At 36.5% G+C, this 24,617-nt stretch overlaps 1 protein-coding gene across 1 annotated transcript in view; it reads left to right on the top strand.

Moving 5' to 3' along the window:
* The window catches only part of PRKD1 (protein kinase D1), a 93,763-nt gene that overhangs the window by 36,589 nt on the left and 32,557 nt on the right, over positions 1 to 24,617 (top strand). The window contains exons 7-10 of the mRNA XM_008589072.1: positions 223 to 502; positions 1,633 to 1,685; positions 3,825 to 3,897; positions 6,278 to 6,384. Of these exons, the coding sequence (XP_008587294.1) occupies positions 223 to 502; positions 1,633 to 1,685; positions 3,825 to 3,897; positions 6,278 to 6,384 (513 nt within the window). The remainder of the gene's footprint in view (positions 1 to 222; positions 503 to 1,632; positions 1,686 to 3,824; positions 3,898 to 6,277; positions 6,385 to 24,617) is intronic.

Here is a 24,617-nt window from a genome sequence, read left to right as displayed (position 1 = left end):
AAAAAAAAAGTCACTTGCATTTTTCTAGAAAAAGGAGGTGATATGTTTTCCCATTGTAAAGGTATTTTGGATTTGTTTATTGATATTCTGCATTTTATAAAACCATTTAATATAAATGATGTCTATTTGTAATGTCATTTCTCACTTGTTCCTGGCATGAATTTCATTTGAAAGTTTACATACTTTCGATGAACTACATTTAGCACACTCTTTCTTCCATAGGAAATTCCTTTATCGGAAATTTTATCTCTGGAACCAGCTAAAACTTCGGCTTTAATTACTAATGGGGCCAATCCTCATTGTTTTGAAATCACTACAGCAAATGTAGTGTATTATGTGGGAGAAAATGTGGTCAATCCTTCCAGCCCACCCCCAAATAACAGCGTCCTCACCAGCGGCGTTGGTGCAGACGTGGCCAGGATGTGGGAGATGGCCATCCAGCACGCTCTCATGCCGGTCATTCCCAAGGGCTCATCCGTGGGTTCAGGAACCAACTCTCACAGTGAGTCTGCCAGTCTTCTAACTAGCATGATGCTTACTCATCTACCTACCCCTGGCTTAGGAAACATACGTCCTACCTTTCCCAAGAACAGAATGAAGAAAGACTCCTTGGGATGGGAGGATTTAGTGTATTGGAGAACATAGGGTCTGTAATAAAAGCTGCTCCATATACTAATGTATTTCATTCATTAAATTATCTTATTTTATTGTTTCTGTATTAAAAAGTTAACAAATTCATGTAAACCCTGCATATTAGGCAATTATAGACCTCTAGAGCTATTAGTCATAAAAGAAGTTATGTAGTCAGCTTGAGCTTGACATGAAATGCCAGAGTCTCACTATTGGCAAATCTGAATTAATATATTTTCCCAAAACCACCTAACATGGTACTTTGTGCAGGGTACTTGATGTGCAGAGTACTTGGTAACTCTTGCTAATTTTATTCCAGAAAAAAATCTCTATTCTTTAGTAGAATGAGATAGATTTTGCCGAATGCAACCAGGATCAAATATTGAGGGTGAATTTTAAAGAGAAATTTTAGAGGAATATCTGTATAAGAATGGGATTTAAAATTTCATAATGGTTATTAACAATGAAACCTGTGAGTTAACCTGTTTTTTACATTACAATGTGTTATCTGTTGATCTATCACAAATTTTTTATTTTATTTTCTATTTTTTAAGTTTATCTCTATAGCTGACATAGACATTAATAGAATATATATGCCTGTGTTGGTGCTAAACACTGTACATGAGATCTCTATTTTAATGCTTAAAACAACTCCAACAGGTAGATGTTAATGATTTGCTTATTTTACAGGAAATCAGTATATAGAGTGATTAAGTTGTCTGAGCTTGTCCCAGAATTAGCAAAGACAATATTTGAACTCAAGTCTTTCTGATTCCAAACTCTATTAAATTGATAACATGCTATTTTTCAAAACCAAGAACAGTGATTCTATAATTTTAAAAAGAATGAAATACTCTAATAGACATTTTTATAGAAAAATCAAATTGCTATGATTTATTTAAAACAGTCCTGCAGGGTGATTGTTAAACATGTATTTACTTGTTTTGCTATTACCTCTCTCACTGACTTCTTGTGTATGTATTTTTTAACATGCACTTTCAGGAGATATTTCTGTGAGTATTTCGGTGTCAAATTGCCAGATTCAAGAAAATGTGGTGAGTATGTACCTACTAATATAAAACTTGGTAATGTGATTATTGGAAAAATAAGAGCATCATAAAATAGATTTTTATTTATCTCACATTTTAATTTTTTGGTATTTTCTATGAAACAAAATAGGATCTATTTGGATATTTTTCTTCTATAAGATTTTAGAAACATTACATTATATAGATTCATTTAGTGATTTTACTGTCATCTATTTTATAATATATTATTCATCTCAGATGGGCAATTATAATGTGAAACCTGATTTTTCACACATTTGCCCTTCTTGGTACTGGAATTTTAATGGTTGATGTTACAGTAAAGTAAATACACAAATTAAATAAAATAAATTCCTTGATTTGCATGAGTGGTGTAAACATACCATTGTTCCCATTCCTTGGTTGCTACCTGTGAGTGCTGTCATATGGAAAAGAGTTGCAAGTACTCTTGTAGTGGCTTATACATATCAAGGAGACCCCAAGGAAGTTGAATAAATTAGGTTTTCTGGGTCCACATTCTAGTACTCTAGTATTCGAGTACTTTAGTACTGTCCTGTGCCACATAACTTCATCCTTTCAGCTTAGTTTTTGAAAATTATCGATCAGACATATTATGAAATATCGTACACTCCGTGACTCTGTCATATGTTTGCTTTATGTGTTATACTTTGTCACTGTGGCAAGTAGCCAAAAAATAATATGGTCTTTCCCACCTCATCCTTGTGACCAGGACCTTTTGCTTTGTTTTGCTTCTACACCTATGAAAAAAGAAAGCAGTTTACAGCCTTACTTACCCTGATCTGAGTTTATTTTTTATAGAATAAACTCCATGAAACTCTGTTCATCACGACTATAACTTTACAACCTTTGCTTGAGTGGCATAAACTAAACAAGAAGCCAAAGATTAGAGAGAATTAGGCAAACTTCATAGTGAAGGGTAGATGAATTCTTGTGCTGTCAACCACGAGATAGATTTCTAAAGACCTGCAGGTTTCTGTTCCTCTTGCTCAGCCAGAGAAGACTCGGGAAATTCAAGTTACTTGATAAGCTTCTGGGGAAATTCCAGATAGCTGTGGCTCATTCCACCCTGTTCATCTACCGTTGTTCACTGAAAATTTGGGCCAGCCGTTGATCAGAGAAAGTCTAAAGAACACATCTGTTGTCAGATGGAGTAGCATGGACTCAGAATACTGAAATAGTAGTGATATGTTTTCTTGTCCCCCGACTGCCTTGAACTCACCCTGTGGACATTCTGAAGGGGTCACGAGATGGAGACGACTTGAATTGTTTTTTAGGGCGAAGGACAACGGAAAAGGATAGGAGTGTATAAGATACACAGATATTAGGATTTGATGTAAAGGACTTTTGCTGGAAAGACTAATGTTGGAATATAAGCGTGGAGAATAGGCAGAAAATATGATAGGATGTAATAGGAATACATAAAGTAAAAGAGAATTACATTGTGCTTTTGTGAACAGGTTTCTAAGGAACGTGCAGATCTTTAGAAATTTGTCTCGTGATTTGCAGAAGAAGAATTCATCAAATCACAGACTCTAAAACATATTATTCAGCAATTATATCAAAGATAAAAAAGTAGACTTTTGGAACTTGTTAGCTTCAGAAGATGGAAGAAAATGGAAGAGTTTAGATGAGAATCTCATAATGGGTTATCATTCTTTTGTAGTATCTCTGGCTCTCTCACAGTGATTCAGCCCCCGATTCAGCCCCCTCCTCCTGCAGTTTAGGTTTATCTGGATGTGGGTAACTCACCATCCTAGGACTCACAGACATGTGACTGGGGACCATGATTATTTAACGAAATTTCTCAATAATCAAATCCCTTTTTGAATACTTACAGTAAATGGCGTTATGTAGTTTTAAGTCACATTTTTCCGTATTGAAACATAGTTGATAGCACATTAGAAAATGTTGGCACTTAAGTTCAGAACAGTTTACAAAACATATTACCTTAATTAAAGAGTGTGCTTTCAATATTATAGTCATCTTGCAAATTTCCTCTAGCATTTACAGTATAATTATTTTTTAAATATTTAAGATTTACATTCTATTTAATAAAATTATATAGCTTATTAGAACTGATGTTTTGCTCCTGCTCATGTTTGTTTTTCTTTGGACTTGCACCTATAGGACATCAGCACAGTATATCAGATTTTTCCTGATGAAGTACTGGGTTCTGGACAGTTTGGAATTGTTTATGGAGGTAGGTTAGTTCAGTAGATATTTTTGTTAACTTAAAATTTTAGCTACTATGTTTAGAAAAATAATGTTTCTAAGAAAAACTTAAAGGACAAGACCTATGTGTATATATTTGTGTGTTATTCTCTGTGTTTTACCTTTTTAAACATATTTTTGTTAACTTAAAATTTTAGCTACTATGTTTAGCAAAATAATGTTTCTAAGAAAAATATAAAGGACAAGACCTATGTGTATATATTTGTGTGTTATTCTCTGTGTTTTACCTTTTTAAACATTTCTTTTGAGATAGTTACTGTTTGGAAAATGGGTATATTTCTGTTTTGAAAGAGGAAGTATTCTCGTCCTGAAAAACTCTCTTTTTCTTAAATATTGACAGACTCTATACACAATACTGAAGCATTTTGGTTTGTTTAGACAAAATATTTAGAAAAAAAGGAAGTTGTAATTCATAAACAAGTTAATTCCATTTCCTTTCAGAATATTTGTTCAGAATTCTGCAGAAGTTCATTCATGTTACTAGGCAAAGAATCCTTTAACTTTTCTAGTATCATTAACATTGTATCTGCTTCATTAAGATTTGAATTTTTAAAAAATTTTTGAAGTGAAATACAAAGTTTTTACCTTTTTTCTTATTCTCAAGCCTTTTGGTGAATTTATTATTTTACCTTCTGCTGTTTTAGATTTTATCCAGTTAAATAGTACCCTTCAGGCCTCTAACATTTAATATTAATGTATTACCTGTCCTGTAAAATGACATCATAACTTTCAATTCCTTAATATGTTCAGTAACAAATTATCTTTTTTGTGTGAGGACAGGTACTCTGAAATAATTACGGTGTGCCATGCAATTTTATTATCTTCATATGATATCGTACTTTTTAATTTAAAAGTGAATTGTGTTCTACTTTACAAAGAAATTTTATTTTTTATAAAGTGGTCAAATGATTTTTTTGATGGAAAACCCATCAGTGAGTCGGCAACCATTGTACTGTTTGTTAATGCATAACATTGTAATGGGGAAACCAAATATTAGTCAGATTATTGCTCTACAGTAATAATTGCATGCAAAAAAAATCATGGTAGAGCATGGTAGATATATGTAGCTGCATATGGTGCGGAGGTGAGGCAGGAATAACAAATGAGATTAGAGAGACCAGCAGGTGCCAGATAATTTGGAACATCTAACATGGAAAGACCAGGCATAAGAGGAGGCCTTAAGACTAGACACATACGGGATGGGGAAGATGAAAGAAGCTGTGGCCTTGAAGAGAGTAGTTGCTATAAAATGACTGAGTTGAAGCAGAAATTACAGTGAGTCAAAAAGTAAGGGGTGATGTTAAGGAAGTAGAGAATGTGAAAACAAGGCAAGTTGGTAGTGAAGGGAAGCAGTCTGCAAGGACTTAGAAGGACTAGTGACAGTGAGACGTAAGGTGAAGGAACACTAGATTTACAACAAATATCGGAATAATGGAATTTCAAGTTAGTGTGTATGTGACCAAAAAGTTTAGTAATTAGATCCATTTTTCATTTTCACTTTCAGATTATTTTTATTTTGCATTTTCAGATTCAAGCTTTGCTCAGTGGTACTACTTTGGAGGTTTATCCAAGGCACTATTATTACTAATTGAAAACTTTTTCCAATATATTTTCAGATTCAATCAATGCTACTATATTCTGTGCCTACTGCAACATAGACTGAAGAAGTTAAGAGCTTGGGGGTGCCCCATAGATTCCCTAAAAGGTTTGTTGTGAGAATTAAATGGGTGTAATTTATGTAAAGGGCCTGTCATGTTAGGATGATGATGACAGTGATGGTGATGATAACTAACATTTTTTGAGCGTGCATATTTACCTGAGTACTTTGGGTACTTTACATGTCTTCTTTCATCTATTTCTCACAACAACCCTGCCATTGAAGTTAAGGAAACTAAAATTCAGAAAGATTACACAACTAGTAAGTGAAGGAGCCAAAATTCTTTCTCCTATAACATGCATTACTTTATCAGGACTTTAAAATTATACTTTCTTAAGGGGAGCTTTTTGCTGGTTGTATGAATATTTTCTATACTAAGTAGTTCAATATCCTGTTCCTAAAACATATATTTTTATGAGAAAATGTCAGGCTATTGATACATATAGTTTTTAATGCCCCTATTCTTTTGTGTTCTAAGTTGTGACTAATTTTAAAGCATGTATTTGAATTAGAATAATGAAACTAATAAATAAAGTCTTTATGGATATGTTAGTGCTCTTTAGAAACGTTAATTTATTCAGTGAAACATTTTATCCTTCCTATAAATGTCCTTATAAATTTTGATGTTTTTAAATATACTCGTAGATGATATTTAATAACATTATCCTAATGTTTCCCTTTTATTTTAAAGGAAAACATCGTAAAACAGGAAGAGATGTGGCTATAAAAATCATTGACAAATTAAGATTTCCAACGAAACAAGAAAGCCAGCTTCGTAATGAGGTTGCAATTCTACAGGTACTTCTTTGGTTCTCATTTGGGGGCTATAAAACCTCCTCTACTTCTGCAGAACACAGAAAAGTTACCCAAATATCTGTGGCATAGATATTTAGGAACACTTTAAAATAACTGAAAAGGCAGATGAAGCATCCAACTACTGCTCAAGTAGTATCTTTCTGGAGTCTAGGCAGCAGTTGCTCTTTATGTATTTAATTCCAGGTTTTAATATATTATTAATATTCATTAAATGGGTAATGTTTCAGCATTTGCTCATAGTGGACATGCTGAGACCATTTTGTTTCACATGACAAATGACCTTGCCTTCATAAGCATTCCTCCTCTATGCTGTGATAATTATATGAATTGCATATGCAACTGTCAGCATATCAGGTACGTGAGTAAGATATGTCTGAGAATCAGATTGTCTTGATTTTATCAAAGCCTTTCATTTAATATTGAGTATGTCAATTAACTCCTGTCATTAGTAACAGTCCCTTTATAAACAAGAATTTGTTATTAAAAGGTATTTTGTGGTATATATAATTTTTGTAATCATGAAAACTTTTTTTGTGGACCAAAGGGAAATTGAGCAAATGAGCAGTTGTTTGCTAAATATGGTCAATATAGCTGTCCAGTCTATGCAGTTTAGATCATTGATAAATGCCTATTTTTATATAACTGTTATAATTCTCTACTTATGCAAGCAGATCATAATTTCTAATTCATAGTTTTATTGGACAATTTTCATTTGAATATTCTAGGGAAATAAAACAGATTGTGTTTATTCTTTTATTGTGTCATTTAACTGCGATTTACTGCGTTTCATACAATAAGTTGAAAAACATGATTTCTACCCTAAAGGAGCTATGTGTACAGACAACCAAAAAATAATGCCTTCTATACATAGAAAAATAACAGACTTTTCTGACATCAGAATTTCTAATTATGGTGTTTTTGTGCCTTTGGACAACGAGTGTAGCACAGTGTTCTCTGCTTACATGAGGAAGAATAACCACAGATTTTAAGATGCTAGTTCATGGATTGATGGCTTAGTGTTTGCTAATCAGTTTCCAAAAAGAGATTTGTATTTTATTATTACAATTCTGAACTTGGCAACATTGAGCTGCAAATAACATCTAAAAATTTGGTAAATGACATCTTCCCACACTTGGCCTGTGCTCTTCTAGGCTCCACCCCCATGTGGTCTCCTAAAGGCAGATTTCTTTGCAAAGATGGTGTCTCCAGAGTTAGCATGTGTTCCAGAGACATTTATCCTTCTTTACAGGACATAAGAGGAGAGCGTTTCATGCTTAACATGGCTACATCTTTCTACATTTTATTGCAGAAGACAGAATAGAGTTTGAGGATCTAATTTTCTGAGTTTAAGCCTTCTAACTGGCTCTCCTGAGCCTGTCAACATAGTATCCACTGCTGACTCTGTAGTTAGGAAGAAAAATGAAATACACCTAAGTATAAACTGCCTCTCATCTCCTCTTCTAAAATATTAGATGCAAACAAAAACTCACATGCAATAAAAAGACATTTGGAAGAATTTTCATTATAATGTGGTTTTTCTAAAAGCAGTTTGGTTAGGTTAAAAGTTAAGTTCTGCCAATCAAGGAGAGGTCGAAAATCTCTCATAATATAGCCTAAAATCTCAAAAATCCTCATCACTTATCACCGAACCCTATTGCCCCCAACTATTCTTTCCTTCATTCATCAATCTAGTATTGTTGAGTACATGTCATGAGCTAAGCACTTTTCTAGATCCAGTAAATTCAGCATAAACAAAGTCATACATACCCTTGCTGTCAGGTCTTTGAATTGAATCACTCAGCTATGCCTTTAGTTGGATGCTTGCAACATATTATGTATTGAATTTTTCATCACATAACCTGTACAATGAGTCAGTGTTAGACTTGGCTTAATTGTATACAGATACCGGGTTCAGTACTTTATACTTTATCATAAAGTGGCCAATTATTTCAAAATAATTTAATCAAAAAGGAAACTCATCATGTCCCCCAATTGAAAACCAACCAACCAAAAAAATGTTTGAACCCCTTTTTACCATTGTCAACCTCTTGGGAAAAATTATAATTCAGTATACAGAGACAGTGAAGTTCAAGCTTATCTCCTTCAAGTCTTTGCTGACATATCACCATCTGTATGAGCACTACTCTGACATCTTATTTAAAATTGCAGTGCACCCAAACCCCCTCCCCCATTCCTACCGCTCTCATCCTGATCTGTTTTTTTTCTTTTTTCCGTAGCACTTATCACTTTTTAACCTATTATAGAATTTTACTTATTATATTTGTTGTGGGTTTCTGTTCCTACTCCCAACCTTGGCCCTACCACTAGAATATATATCAGGAGGGTAGATATCATTGATTTGTTTACTAATATATTCCCAACACCAGAATTAGTTGCTTAATAATAATTATTGGCTGAATGCATTAATTAAAGTTATACATAAACACACATAAGATGACATACGTAGTGTCCAACCAGGTAGCAAAAGATTGGACTGCATTTGCTATTAATAGTTAATTGGTTGGTTTGTTAAGAAGGATTGTGTATGGTTTGCTTTGCAAAAGCCATCTTTGCCTCAGTTTATATTTCTCATTAAAAGAAGAACTCAGCTTTTGGGACCTACCTGAAAAAGCAAAGTGGTAATGGGAATGGTGGTAGGGGCTGGAATCCAACTCACTAACTCTGATATGTTCAGAAAAAGTATCATTAAAGTCATTTGAATGGAGAGGAAGCTTTTCTTTTACTAATCTTGAGAAACAGAATTGTGTTCCTCTGGATATACAAGTAACACCCAGAAGCATTTGATAGCCCCCACCTTGTAGTCCTCTAGCTCATGGAAGCTGGTATTTTAGCATATGGTTGTCCCTAAAGTCTAACAAGTTCTGCCCAGTCCCATCGCTCCTTCTGATTTTCCAGAAGGGGACCATGGAGGTTGAAGTGGCTGATGGGAGAAAATTCTCATCCAGGTCGGCTAGGTCCTATGAGCAAATTTTGATTTGTTTCTGTTTTTGTAAAAAAGCACCTCATCTTGTAGAAGACTTCAAAGTTGTATAAATATGAAATGTGAAAAAAAGTAGAATTTTTTCTTTTTCCATTTCATTTTCTCTGTATAACTTAGTGAACTTTCCAAGAAATGATGCAATCATTAGAAAACTGAGCTCTTTAGATATTTTTGAATACTTGAAGTTAAGGCAAGTATGGATCTTATGGCATATCCTTTATATCTTATTTACATCATTTGGAATAGCTGTTTTCACTATCTGTAAATATATCATCATTATTAAATTTATTAAACATGAGTTTCAAAAGGATGTTAATTAATGTAGATTTTAAACTTATTTCACAAAAGTCCCATGAGATCCCATTCAAATTGTTGTTTTAAATTTTTTTTATTCATGTCAACAAGATAAGAATAAAAGGTTAGTTTTGTGATTATTAGGCATATCGCAGAAAACTGAACTTCATAGGGACATGCAACTATATCTTAGAACACTTAGAAACTTAAAATCTAGGGTCTGGCCAGTTAGCTCAGTTGGCGGTTGGTGAGAGCACGGTGTTATAACACCAAGGTCAAGGGTTCAGGTCCCTGTACTGGCCAGCTGCCAAAAAGAAAAAAAAAAGTAGCAGTTTTAAAATCTGAAGTAAATAATATTTGGTCTGATATATTTAGTATAATTTAAGTTAACAGCAATGGCTTGTTTGGTCAAAATGAATTTTTATTTTCTAACATTACAATATCATAATGCATAAAAAGCTTTGGAATAGTACATATGAATATAATTGTAATTGATATTATTATTTTCTCCTTTTCTTGAAGTGCAATATTTATTTATCTATATAAGGAATAATACTAGAGTTTCTATTCATGATACAATGTATGAAAGTATTTCGGAATTATAAAAGTACTGAATATAGCATAAAGAATAAAGGAAAAAATACAGGAATTTTACAGAGCCATAAATTAGATATGCCCTCTTGCACGTATGTCCTAAAATAGTAAGGGTAATTTTAGGATATTTAAAAACAGGACAACGGTGACAACAAAATGTGTCTAGGCTGCCCAGCAGAGCTAAGGCCCAGCCTCCCGCTTTCCGCACTGCTGCGCTTCAGATGGGTGCTCTTCCCTCTTTCATTTTTTGTTCATAAATTCCCTTCTTGTCCTTAGTTTCTACACCTTTTAAAAAGAAAATATGTGGCCCTTTTTGCCATACCCTTGATTTCTACCTCTACCCAACTATCACCCTCTGGCTAACTTTTAGTCTGTATCCCACTTGACTAATCTGTCCTTGAACAGCATTGGGTCATTTGTTCCTTTTTAAATCTCTCTCCTCACTTCACTTCTGTGTTTACCAGATCCTATTTCTTCTTCTCTATCAGCTTCTGCAACTATCTTCATGAAGTTCCCCTTCTCTTCATCTCAATGATTTATACAAATTTGGAACTCGTTCCAGGAGTGAGGTCATTCATTTTGAGAGTCATCTGTCACCTCTTCACAGGTTGTTCTTTGATATAGCTCTTGAGCTCTGATCTTTCACAGGCACTCAGTCTCACTTTTCTGTCCACAGGACATCTCCACTTGGCTGTGCCGCCCTTACCCCAAACCAACCAGCCTAAAACCAAATACTTAATTCAGTGTCTTTCCCCAGAAGATTCTCTCTCCCTTTATCTATTTTGCTATTATTCTTCCAGTTTCTTAGTCAAGAACTCTTTTCCTTCAACTAATGAAAATAGTAAGTCACTCAACAGTACCTGTGAAGCACCTTCTTTCTTTATATGAAGCAATCTGTTGGGCCTCTGGGCCAAATAAAAATGAATGAAACCCTTTAAGACATTTGTAATCTATTTGAGCAGTCAGATCCAAGTAGTTACAGGTCAGAATCACTGTGCAAGCAATGGTGAAAGAAGTCACCGGTAATGATTGATTCCAGGGCATAGGAACCAGGGAGAGCTTCAAATAGAACTATAGCACTGGTGAAATCTTGAAAGATGGATAGGCTTTTGATAATCAAAGAAATGGTGGAAAGGGCCATTAGGCTGAGGGACCACCTCAGAAAAATAAATAGTCTTTGAAAAATGAGTAGAAAATTTTAGATAATTTGAAAAGTGATCTTCATTTTTCTCACTGTGCCCTTAAAACATTTTTTCTCATGTGTCTTTAAAAAAAATTCTAAAAAATCGTTGTACCTGTTTGTGTATTTTTAGGTTGATATTTAGAATTGTTTTGTCAAAACTTTAAAGAGGTTTAATTTTCTATTCTATTGAAAATATTGGTATTTGAAAATAAATCCTTTATATCGCTCTTTTAAATGTTTCCCTTATAATCTAAGTATTACAGACTTTTGATAGCTTTTATCAATCATTTTAAAAAATACATAGACTTTAACACTAGTCTATTTTTACAGCATTCTTTATTTTCCTTAAATCTATTCCATTTTCCCCACAGAATTGTATTCCAGTATAGTGTGTTTTTATACCTGAACTTCTTTTATTGGTCCCCCTTTTATAATTCTTTACAATAAAAATAAATATGTATTTTTAAATTTCTTGACTATGAAATTTTAAATGTTTAAAACACTCTTCTGGATTAATTTATCATTACAATTATTAGTAAGAGCTTTATCTAACAAGATAAATATTCTATCAATTTTGATCCATGCTTGCATAAGAAAAATAAAATTTTACTAGAAATACATTATTTTATGAGATTGATTTTTTGATTTAGTTCATTAATTGGTTGGTGAATATTATTACTCAAGTGAGACAGGGCTCAGTAACAATTTTATTCCTTTTTTTAAAATGTAGGAGCTGAGTTGTAAGCAAAAAAAAAGGCCTTCAGTGATTTATCTTCAGAAATTCATTTTAATCCTCTGTTTTATAAATCCATCAAATCCTTTTTTAATTTTGTTGAAAGTGTGAATTAGAAACAAAGTTGCAGAAGAACTGACTTCCAAGTAATTTGTGTCATTCACTTCATACCAACACAATATTTCAAATTTTCCCATCAGTTTTCTCCCAGAGTATTTTCCTCCCCATGGCAAAGCACCTTAGCAATATTAGGAATATGTGAGATGCATGCTTTTCTTTTGGAAAGTGGGATAAAAATTATTATGAAAGGAAACTTGAGGATGGAAAATTTGCAGACCATAGGGACATTCTTAGATCTGTATTAGAAGAGTAATTATGAACTGTTATGATTCATTCATCCATTCATTCATTCACTCAAAGTATAATTGTTGAGTACCCACTGTGTTCCAGGCTGTAGGGATACAAATGTAAACAAAACAGATTTTCTTAGAAAGAGCCCTGTGCTCATGTATCTCTTAAAAATCTTGCTGTTACCCAAGAGTAGCCTACTTTAGTTTGGAGACTGCTGTAGTGGGACAAAGAATACAGTAAGACTGGGATATGGGTTTAGTATGAGTTCATGGAAGCTCTTAGATATTGTAACAAGTCAGTTGGATTTTATTATGCTGGGCCATTGTGATTATTGAAACATTTTGGGAAAGAAATTGTTATGGTTAGATCAGTGTTCGATACATATGATAGAGAAGAAAGTTAAAAGGAAGAAAATTTCTTAAGAGGCTATTATGAGCTAATAGTGACAGTCAAAATGCCCCACTTCTCTTATTTCTTTCTACAAACTCATCTTGGCTTTAGCCTTACCATTTCCGTTGCCACTAGTTTAGACCAGGCTTTTAAATTCATGCCTTGCAACAGTTGATATTTCTGACGGCTGTATGTCCTCCCCTCCCCCCACTCCATCACCATCCTCCTGACCCTCCCTTTTTTCTGATCCGTCCTAAAGAGCAAAACCAGATGAGTTTTTAGTGGGCTTCTATCTTGTCCCTCCCTAGCTTAGTAGTTCCCCCTCACCCCCACCAAACCTGTCTACTTCTCCTTGCTTTTAGTACTGTGAGTGATCTCACTGGATCCTGTTCAAACTGAGTCTTTCATTTCTCCCAACACAGTTCCTTATCTTTAAGTCATTGTCCTTGTCATGCCATTAACCTCTAGCCGCTGCTCAGCTTTTAATTCCAAGCCTGGATGCTCATTTTTGTTTACTTGGTTTATCCATGTTTGGTTGGTCTTCAAGATCCACCAAACCTCCCTGACTGTCCTGTACTCTTTTCCATATCTCCTATTTATTTATGGTTTTTAGTCTTAGTATAAAATAGCATTTTAATATTTACCAAATACTTCTTATGTGATAAATAGATTTATAATTATAGTTTGAGGGTCACAACAGTGTTTTTCTTTTCCCCAACTTACACAATGTCTTGCATGGCAGTAAAGACAATAATACAGGTACTCTATTAACATTTGACAAAATTGTCTTATGTACTATATTTCCTTAAATTATTTCTCAGGGTCTCTGTTATATTATCTTTTATATGAATAAATCAATACCAATTAAATTTTAGGCTTTAATAGGAAAATTATGTTATTTGATGAGGAAGAAGTGCCTGTGGAATAACCACTCATTGTTCCAGATGTTGCAGGCTACCTCAAAAGCTGATCCCTGAGGGGAAGAACGTGAGCATTGGGCTCAAAGGAAATCAGAGAACATGTCAGTTGTAACACAGAACACTGGTGGTGTGTGGGCTTAGAAAGAGAATGAGATATAGGGAGGAAGTCCTGCTAGTCAGGAACATATGGAGTCCAAGTCATCAAGGCAAATTGTCAAGGTAAATGTCCTAGCAAGTGGAGGGGACACTGGTGAAAAACTGACAACAAGCAGTGTTCAGAAATCCAGACAGCATACCCAGATGGCTCGTGAAATCATAGTGAACAGGTTTAAGTAGCACGGCTCTTGAAGTGTACCAGTTAGAACAGACAGGACCTTAGTCCAAGGAAAGAATGAAGGCAATGATTAACCTAGTGTTTAAAGAGCATGGGATCCGGAGTTAAACTGGGTTCAAATCTTAAGCTTGTTATTTAAAAGTCCTTAAGAGCTTGGATAAGTTACTTAAGCTCTCTGAGCATTGGTTTCTTATCTAGGAAACCTTGTAGAGATGTCAGGAGAATTAAATTGATAATTTTGTGAACCTCTTAGCAGTGCTTGGCATATAGTAAAGATGACATACTTATTAGATTATTATTAGTATTGCCACTGCTGAGTTGTAAGTCTAGGTCCTGCAGATAACTTGATGTTGAACTCCCTCAATAGAGAACCTAGAGAAACATAATTTCATCATAACAAAGAACATGGTTGACTCAAAGCCTCAGGTTGGGCTGAACATGCCTTAGCATAATGCCTGGCCCCTGGTAGGCACTAAATAAATATTTGTTGAATGAATTATGTAGCCACAACTGAAGGAACCAGTGGGATACAGATTTGCAGAGCATACCAATAAGAGAATAAAGTACTTCTTACCTTTGTTCCTTATTGTCTAAAAAACATAATGATTTGTCTTCATGGAGCAAGATTAAATATATATCTTCTAGTTGATCAGGAGTAGGTGAAGAGGAGATAAGCAAGATAGAAAACTGGAGAATATTTCTCTTCCTGTGCCTGCCTTATGGAGGAAAACGAGGAATTAGTAAAGAGGACATGAAAATCAACTAGATTGTATATTGATAAATTAAAATAAAAAAGGTTAATTAAAGAAAGAAAGAAAGAAGGAAAACCAGCGAATAACATTGCTAAGTGTGGGTGGGAAATGAGAATTTTTGTGAACTGGTGACTTTTTTTAAATCATGAAGAAATCAACTCCTTCTCTAGAGAAAAATGTACAAAATGTGGGTACTTTCTCTTTTACTGTGTATTGAGAAGTCAGTTTATATTTCTGTTGTTTTGTCTAATATGTTTATTATATTTCTTCAAATATTTCTTTCTTTTTATTTTATTGCATGAAGAATTTTTATGAAATTGTTCCTTTAGGCAAGATGTGTTTTTGGAGCTCTAAGATAATCTTATTGTCTTCTGCATGATTCAAAATTGAAGCCCAATGACTATGAGTAGATATATCTAAAATAGATAAAAAAGAAAAGAAGCTGCTATTACAGTTAAGCTTCTCTAATCCAAAAATCAAAACTACAAAACACTTCAAAATTTGAAACTTTTTGAGCATCAATATGACATGACAAGTGGAAAATTCCTCACTTAACCTCTTGTGACAGGTCTCAGTCAAAACACAAGTGCACAATATGTAATTTACCCAGAGTACCAAAGGGAAAAAAGACCCTCCCAGCCCACTTCAGCTGAGAGACATCTTTTCTGCCAAATAACCACAGATTGTCCACATTGATGGCTGAGATAGTGACATCTTTGCTTTCTGATGGTTCAACATTCGCAAGCTTTGTTTCATGCACAAAATTTGTTAAAATTATTGCATAAAATTACCTTCAGGCTATGTGTATAAGGTATATATGAAACATAAATGAATTTCATTTTTAAACTTGGGTCCCATCACCATGATATCTCATTAAGTATATGCAAATATTCCAAAATTCGAAAAAATCTGAAATCTGAAATACTTCTGGCCCCAAGTGTTTCGGATAAGGGGTACTCAACCTGTCTAAGAAAAAGAAAATGAATTTAGGGAATTTTCCAAATAGATATTGTGTTAAGTCAGAAGTTAGTCATAGTTAGTGTCAGAAGGTGAGGTTCCAAGTTAAAACTTTTCCATTTTTAGTAAATGTCTTTCAATCTTGTTTTCCTTAATTATGCCCTACCACAGTAGTATATTTGTCAAATATGATAAACCTACATTGACACATAATAATCACCTAAAGTCCATAGTTTTCATTAGGGTTTATTCTTGGTGTTATACATTCTTTGTTTTTGACAAATGTATAATTATGAGTATTCATCATTATCGTATCATACAGGGTATTTTCACTGCCCTAAAAATCCTCTGTGCTCTGAATTTTCAGTCCTCTTTCCACCCCCAACCCCTGGCAATCACTGAACTTTTTACTGTCTCTACAGTTTCTTATTTTCCAGAATGTCATATAGTTGGAATCACACAATATATAGCCTTTTCAGATTGCCTTCTTTCACTTTAATATACGTTTAAGTTTCCTCCATATCTTTTCATAGCTTGGTAGCTCATTTCTTTTTAGTGCTGAATAATATTTCATCGACTGGATGTACCACACTGTATCCATTCACCTGCTGAAGGACATCTTGGCTGCTTCTAGTTTTTGGCAATTATGAATAAAGCTGCTATGAACATCTGTGTGCAGGTTTTTTCATGGACATAAGTTTTTAACTCCTTTGAATAAACACCAAGGAGTGTGATTGTTGGATCATATTTTAAGTATATGTTTAGTATTGTATGTAACTGGTAAAGTGTCTTCCAAAGTGGCTGTAGCATTTCGCTTTCCCACCAGCAACGAATAAGTGTTCCTTTTGCTCCACATCCTCACCAGCATTTGGCATTTTCAGTTTTCCAGATTTTGGCAATTCTAATAGGTGTGTATTGGTATCCCATTGTTTTAATTTGCATTTCCCTGACTGATGTGGAGCATCTTTTCATATGCTTATTTGGCGTATGTATATCTTCTTTGGTGAGGTATCTGTTAAGGTCCATTTCTTAATCTGGTTGTATGTTTTTTTATTGTTGAGTTTCAAGAGTTCTTTGTATACTTTAGATAACAGTCTCATATCAGATGTCTTTTGCAAATATTTTCTCCCATCTGTGGCTTGTTTTCTCATTCTTTTGGTAGATTTTGTACATAAAATTTTCCATTTATGTCTCTTTTCTGAAGGATTCCTGGTGATGGGTAGAAAATGTCATATATTTTTATCCTATTTCTATGTTGAAAAGTTAAAAAAGGCTAGAAACAGTAAAACTGTTTTTATGTGTTGTTTTCTGCATACTCCTCTTACTTCTCTGCATTTAATGACTTCTTTTGTAGAGAAAGGAGAGGGCTCATTATGTTTATCATGTGTCTGTAGCAACCGTAGAATCTAAATCTACATTGAATCACTCCCAGAACTGATGAAGAATAATTGAGAGGTGAGTGGATAGGTGTATGGATAGACATGGATACAGGCTGTATTGTTAAATCAATTCATACCTAAAACCAAAACATTTCATTATTTTAGTTACACTAAGTTTTCCATTTGTATCATCAGGGCTAAAGCTAGGGCTAAGGGTTCAGAGACCCTACAAACCCATTGTACAGACTGGGTCACAGACCCCTGACATGCCAGGCTGGGTCACCAGACCCCTCATGCAGGTCCACAAGCTTAAGTAATTGGGAAATGTCCTGGGAGACATTGGTAGACGACATGAGCTCATTCCTCAGTCCTCAGCTTCCTCTTTGGTGGCATTGACAGCTTAGATCCAGCAGCAGCAGCTTCCAGCAGCCTCCAGAAGCAGCAGTGGTGGCCTCCCGGAGGGCCAGGGGGCCCTGGCAGTAACAGCCTCTGGCAGCAGTAACAGCCTCCCGGCCTCCCTGTGTCCCCCGCCCAGGGGCATCATGGAGGCAGGAGGGAGGCACTGTGGATCAGAGCCACTCGTCCTTTATACTTAAGTCCATAACCCAGGACACCTGGATGCACATGGCCAGTTACATTAGACAATAGCCAAGGAACACCTGGGCACACGTGCATATTTTCATCAAATGCTTGGCGAGATTCTGAACATCTGAGGCACCCTGACCATTTTCCTTCACTTTCCCTACACAGACCTTGAGTGATTTTTTTGCTATGCAAATATTGAATTGGTATGTCCCCACCCCCACCCTTCAGCCAATTTTACTTAATAGAATGCTGAGGACTTACAGCAAATTTAAGGTGAAAAAATGTAATTGTAAATTGTGTCTTATAAGCTAGCCACCTAAAACTTGACTCCCTTCTTTGATGTCAGGGCACAATACATCTGTTGTCAGCAGTTCATAGAGATGCTTCAACTTATTATTTCTTCTACAACATTTTGAATATTAAACCAGGGTCAATTTCTGCTAATTAGTGGCACAACAAAAGTACCTGTACTTACACTACAGTTTGGATGGATGATATGAGCAAACAGTTCTTAACAGGAATGATCTGAGCATTTCTGAGTTCTGAGTCCAACAGGTTAAATTTGATTGTGGCGTTATTGATCGAAATGACAACCAGTGATACCTATTCACAGGAGTGTCGATTGTCATAAGTGGTCTTGTTGAAGTAATATTGCATGCGTTTATTCTTTGGACAGTAAGTTTTAGCTTTATTTTATTCTAAGTTAATATCAGTGTGAATTTCTAAAATTTTGCAGATGAAATTTCCCGAAATATGCTACCGCCTAAAAGGTAACTGCTGGGCCGGCCCGGTGGTGCACTGCTATAGTGTGCCGCTTGGGAGCGTGGTGGCGCTCCCGCCGAGGGTTCGGATCCCACATACAGACCGGTTCCTGCTCACTGGCTGAGCGAGGCGCGGGAGCAACACCGAGGGTTGCGATCCCATTGCTGGTCCTGGTCCGGTGCGGGGGTGACACTGAGGGTTGCGATCCGTTGCCGGACACGGAAAAAGACAAAAAGGAAAAAAAAAAATAAATTAAATAAAAGGTAACTGCTGACATATGAGCCTATTTAAATTGTAGACTTTTTGCCATCTGAACACGAAGTGAGAACATGTTCACTTGCCACAACCACATGATCTCTGTTTACTTTAGACCTGCAGAGCTCTCACATGGTGCAACACTCAACCTTGGCCTTGTTGACCTCAGAGTTGAAGCACCTGTGTTGTCATTGCCCTATAAAAACACAGCAAGGGTGCCAAGCAATGGCAAGTAATTATGTTATTAGAGTAAAGTATGTTCTTAAGTAAGTTACATAATAACTTATCCTGCAAATGCCCAAGGCTTGGCATCGAGAGAAAAGAGAGGAAAGTAAGCATCCTGGAGAGAAATATTGTGTAAGTTGGGCTTTATTTCTTAAATTATCTGAGAAAAAGCAGCTTACTTCTCCCATTCCCTTTCATTCAGCCTTTCCTTATATTCGTATATTAGCACAAGAATGAAATAAAACGTTTATCAGACTATTAATACAAAATGTCAATGAATTATAATGGTAATTATGTAAGTTGAGCAACATTTTAATACCCCAAAGTTTATTTTCCATCCACTAAGTGAGAGGAAAGCTCTAGTATTCTTTTTGCTTTGTTACATTATTATCCTTTTGTTCTTCAATTTGTATTATCTGCAATTACTATAATTCCCAATAAAATACGAAGGCTTGTTAATCTTCACAAATAAAGATATTTTCTTCCATCTGTAAATACATCAAAGCAAAAAATCATGTTATGAAAAAGTAGATGTATGAAGACTGGCAAAATATTGATAATTATTGGTGTTGGGTGATGGGCACATGGACTTCTTTATATTGTTTACCCCACTTTTGAATATAATTGAATATGAATAAATGTAGGGAAAATATAGGAAAATGGTCAGGGCCCCTCAGATGTTTAGAATCTTGCCGAGCATTTGATGTAAATATGCACGTGTGCCCATGTGCTCCTCGGTTATTGTCTAATGTACTTGTGCATGTGCACCCACATGTCCTGGGTTAGCAGGAACATCTGAACATCTGAGGGGCCCTGACCATTGTTTCTGTATTTTCCCAACGTGGACTTAAGTATAAAGGATGAGTAGCTCTGATCCACAGAGGGGATGCCTCTGGGGGGCCAGGAGGAGGCCGCTACTGCCGCTGGAGGCTGTTGATGCAAGCTGTTGCTGCCAGTGCCCCCCAGGATGCCCCCGAGAGGCCACCACTGCTGCTGCTGCTGAGGACTGAGCTCATGTCATCTGCTAATGGCTCCCAGGATCTTTCGCAATTACCTAGCATGGAACTGCATATGAGGGGTCTGTGACCCAGCCTGGCATGTGGGGGGTCTGGTGACCCAGTCTGGCATGTGAGGTGTTGTTGGGAAAATATAGGAAAATGGTCAGGGCCCCTCGGATGTTCAGAATTTGTAAATGTGCATGTGCACCCAGGTGTTCCTTGGCTATTGATTAATGTAGTTACATGCACCCATGTGTTCTGGGTTATGGACTTAAGTATCAAGGATGAGCAGCCCTGACCCATGGGGACCCCCAGTCTCTGGGATGCCCCCATGGGAGCCATGGGAAGGCCACTACTGCTGCTTGAAGCTGTTGCTGCCAGTTCCCCTGGGATGCCCCAAGAGGCCACCGACGCTGCTGCTTCTGCTGCTATAAGCTGCTGCTGCTGAGGACTGAGCTCATGTCGTCTGCCAACAACTCCCAGGATCTTTCCCAGTTACCTAGTATGGACCTGCGTCTGAGGGGTCTGGTGACCCATTCTGTACAATGGGTTTGAAGGGTCTGAGCCCTAGCCCTGATAATACAAATGGAAACTTAATATAACTAATGAAACATTTTGGCTTTAGTTATGAATTGCTTTAATAATTGTAGCTATTAGTGATGGACCTGCGTCTGAGGGGTCTGGTGACCCATTCTGTACAATGGGTTTGAAGGGTCTGAGCCCTAGCCCTGATAATACAAATGGAAACTTAGTATAACTAATGAAACATTTTGGCTTTAGTTATGAATTGCTTTAATAATTGTAGCTATTAGTGTAACCTGACAGGTGTCTAGTGACCCAGCCTGGCATGTGAGGGGTCTGGTGACCCAGTCTGTACAAAGGGTCTGTGAGCTCTCACCCCTAGCCTGACAAGACAAATGGCTACGTCAGCAGGAGTCCGACAATAACGCCAACCAGACAACTGGCATAGCTATAGCACTAACCTGACAACTGGCGTTGTTACGTAGCAGTACAATTAATATAGCTATTGCCACAGCCCTAACCCGACAATAAATAATAAATAATTCTTATTACTGATGTTTGTGAGCTCTTTCCCTCAGTTCCAAAAGACAAAGACCTCATACTCTTGCTCTGGAATTGAGGGATGTGGAGACCAAATAGTGCAGGCTGTGTACGGTGCGGTAGGCAGAATGCCCCCCCAAAGATATCCAGGCCCTAATCCCTGGAACCCATAAATATGTTACCTTAGGTGGCAAAGGGGACTTTACAGATGTAATTAAGATTACAGCCTTAGAATAGCAGGAGAAACTTGGATTGTTCAGGTTTGCTCAATCTAATGAAATGAGCCCTTAAAAGCAGAAAGTTTTCTTCAGCTGGAGGCAGAAGAGATGCGGCTGGAGAAGTTTGGAGATTTGAAGTGTGAAGACTCAGCATTTAGAAGCTGGTTGGAAGATAGAGCAGCAACATGAAGAGGAACTGAGGCAGCCTCAAGTTGCTGGGAGTAGTTCTCGGCAAGGAAATAGGGACTCACCTCTGCAGCCCCGAGAACTGGATTCTGTCAACAACCTGCGTGAGCTTGGAAGCAGATTCTCCTTCAGAGCCTCCACATCGAGAACATTGCCAACAACTCAATTTCTGCCTAGGAAACCCAGACTTCTGACCTTCAGAACTGTGAAAAACAAACAAATGAACACAGGGAAAAAACCACACAGCAAGGGGAAAGAAGGGAGATGACAAACTAGAAGGTGTAAGTTTGTGGCAGTTCATACTTAATCTGATGTAGCCTCTGCTGGGTGAAAGGCAGAAGGTAGTTTTCTTCTCTGCAGCTTACTGTAAACTTCTCTCTTTCCCTAAAGAGAGAAATTTGTCCCAGACCTCCTTAAAAATGCCAGAAAATCTGTCCAGTGATAGTAACGAACCCTTACTATGTACGAGACACAATCCCAAGTATTTTGTACACATTAAGTAATAACTCCTGATTGCGTTACGAGGTTAGGCGCATTATCATGATTCCATTTTACGTATGAAGAAACAGAAGCACCTCAGAGTTTAAATCACACATTGGAAGTCAGGAGTTGGGAAGAGGCAGAGCTGGAATTCAAACTCAGGCAGTCCACCCCCAGAAGACTTGCTCCTGAAATTATGCTCCATGCCTTGAGACGTTCTGGGTAGGCGTTACCTGTCCCAGGATAAATCAAAAATCAAGAAGGAGAAGGAAGTTGAAAGGCCTTTGGTAAGTAAGTGGGAATAGGGGGACAGTGATCATTATCATCTGAATAGCCCATTTTCAATTCTTTATTTCTCATCCTCAGGACAATAATGAAATCATAGAACAGTTTTCACAAACCACATAAGGGAGGGTTGGCATGGAGGGAAGGGGTGATTCATAGTGCTCTTTAGATGCTGCTGCTGCTGAACCGTTTCTTAGTGGCCATTGGAAATAATCTGAGAGTATCTCCTTATTAAAGCTAGGTATAAAATACAAATTACTCAGTAGGAAAATCATGTGTTTCTTCCTATCGAAGATATTGAAACTTTTCCAAAAACAGTGGCTAAAACTGGTATGTCTTGAATGTGTTGTACCTGGGAAGTGAAGGACACTGTCTTTGTCATACTCGCAGGACGAAGGAAAATCATTTTGAAACTCATCAGTGGTGGCATCTTTGGTATTCACATCTATATCGTTAGTATTTATCATAAAAATGTATTCATTATCAGAATCCTGAGATTGCTTACTAACAGATTTAAGTGAACTCAATGAAGAAGTCACGCACTGTACTTTTTTTCTGAAGAGAGGCTGTCATTGTATATCATATTTGATGCAAAAGGTACTGGCACTGTGTCAGACAGGTATTAGCATATCAAAAATAATGTCATTTAAGTCTTAAAAAATAGTCACTTAATGAAAAGTGAGGAGAAATTGGGATTCTTTCAAATTTTGTTGAGCATTTAATAAACACTAGGCACTACTCTTACACTGAGAATACAGTTGATAAAATATAGGCCTTAAGGAGCTTGTAGTCTTGTAGGTAAAACAAATAGGTTCACCAATAACTAAATATAAGGTGATAAGTGTTATGAAAGAGGATCACACTAAAGACTCTGAGAATAGAGAAGTATCCAGGTCAGTGAAAACTGTCACTTATACCAGGCAAATGTTCTGGTTTAGACTGAGGGAACAGAGAGTACAAAAGCATAGAAAAGAGAAAGACAGTGAGGCTTGTTGTGACAATGGTTTAGTATGGCAACAGAGAAGGGTGGATATGTGGGAGAAGAAGCTGCATACATATTTGAATAAGAGGGGGAAAAGGAACTCATCATGAAGGGTTTTATATTGCCTTGCTAAAGGGAGGCACCTTATCCTGAAGTTGGTGGTGATTCATTCACTCATGGGCTTGAAGCAAAATGGTCTGATCAGAATCACCTTTGGGAAACCACAGTGGCAGCCCTTTGAAGGATGGTCGGAGGAGAACAAGACCTAAGGCAAGGAGATCAGTTGGGAGGCTGTGGCAGATCCCTAGGAAAGAGATAAGGGCTCAAACCAAGGCGATAACAGTGAGGATGAAGGTAAGGGGTTGGTGTGAGAGAGATTAAGGAGGTGGACTCTATTTAGACTTGCTGGTTCTTGGAAGTGAGGGAGAAATAAACATTACGATGAATTCCAGGTTTCCAACCTGGGTGGGTTGCCGTTCACCCAGAGAGGAAACACCAGAAGAGTGAGTTTGGATGGATTTATGCTGATTTCATTGTGGGGCATCTTTCGTTTAAATAAACATATCTGAAAGAAGTTGGATACAAGATTCTATAATTCAGAAGAGCTTACCATATCGATTTGAGTGTTATCGTTAAAAAGTATTTTTATAATCATCTGCTCTCTGTAAGATGACTTTTTAGCATCTGTCAGGGAATTATAGGCTATTTCCCTTTCATAAGGTGTTAGGTGATTGTGATTTCTAGGACCATTAAGTAAAGCATAAATTGTAAGAGGCTGTAATTAGAACATGAATTAGATGTTCTCTTCTCTCAACCCTGGCAAACTGGCAGAAGAGTCAGCAAAGCCATTGCTATACTACCATATCTCCGAGAAAGTCACCTCGTGCTCCCACCTCGCACAGCTGTGCAATGGAATATTCTTCCCTTCTGTTCTGCATGCCATTTAGGATTTAGATAGTGGACTCAACACTTTTAAGTTTATTTTATTCTATGTCAATATGAGCTAAGTCATGTCGTGCTTTGATAGAAAAGTAGTCAGAAGCCCCCATATTAAGGCTACATTGCTCCTAAAAATCCATTGAAAAGATATGTTGAATCTAATTGTACTCTTTTCATCTCTCATATGTGTGAGTAGAATAATCCTAAAGGTAGAAGAAAGAAGGGGAAAATATGACTTTAACTTATCGCAACTACATATATGGAATAAATTCTCAACTCCAGATATACAATAAAGCAACCTTTTACAATTAAATATAAGTACTTATGTTTCAGTGTTAAAGAATATTGCT

The sequence above is a fragment of the Galeopterus variegatus genome, unplaced genomic scaffold (genome assembly GCF_000696425.1).
Source record: "Galeopterus variegatus unplaced genomic scaffold, G_variegatus-3.0.2 Scaffold5181, whole genome shotgun sequence".
NCBI classification, from domain to species: Eukaryota; Metazoa; Chordata; class Mammalia; order Dermoptera; family Cynocephalidae; genus Galeopterus; species Galeopterus variegatus.
This window is presented reverse-complemented; position numbering and strand designations above follow the sequence as displayed.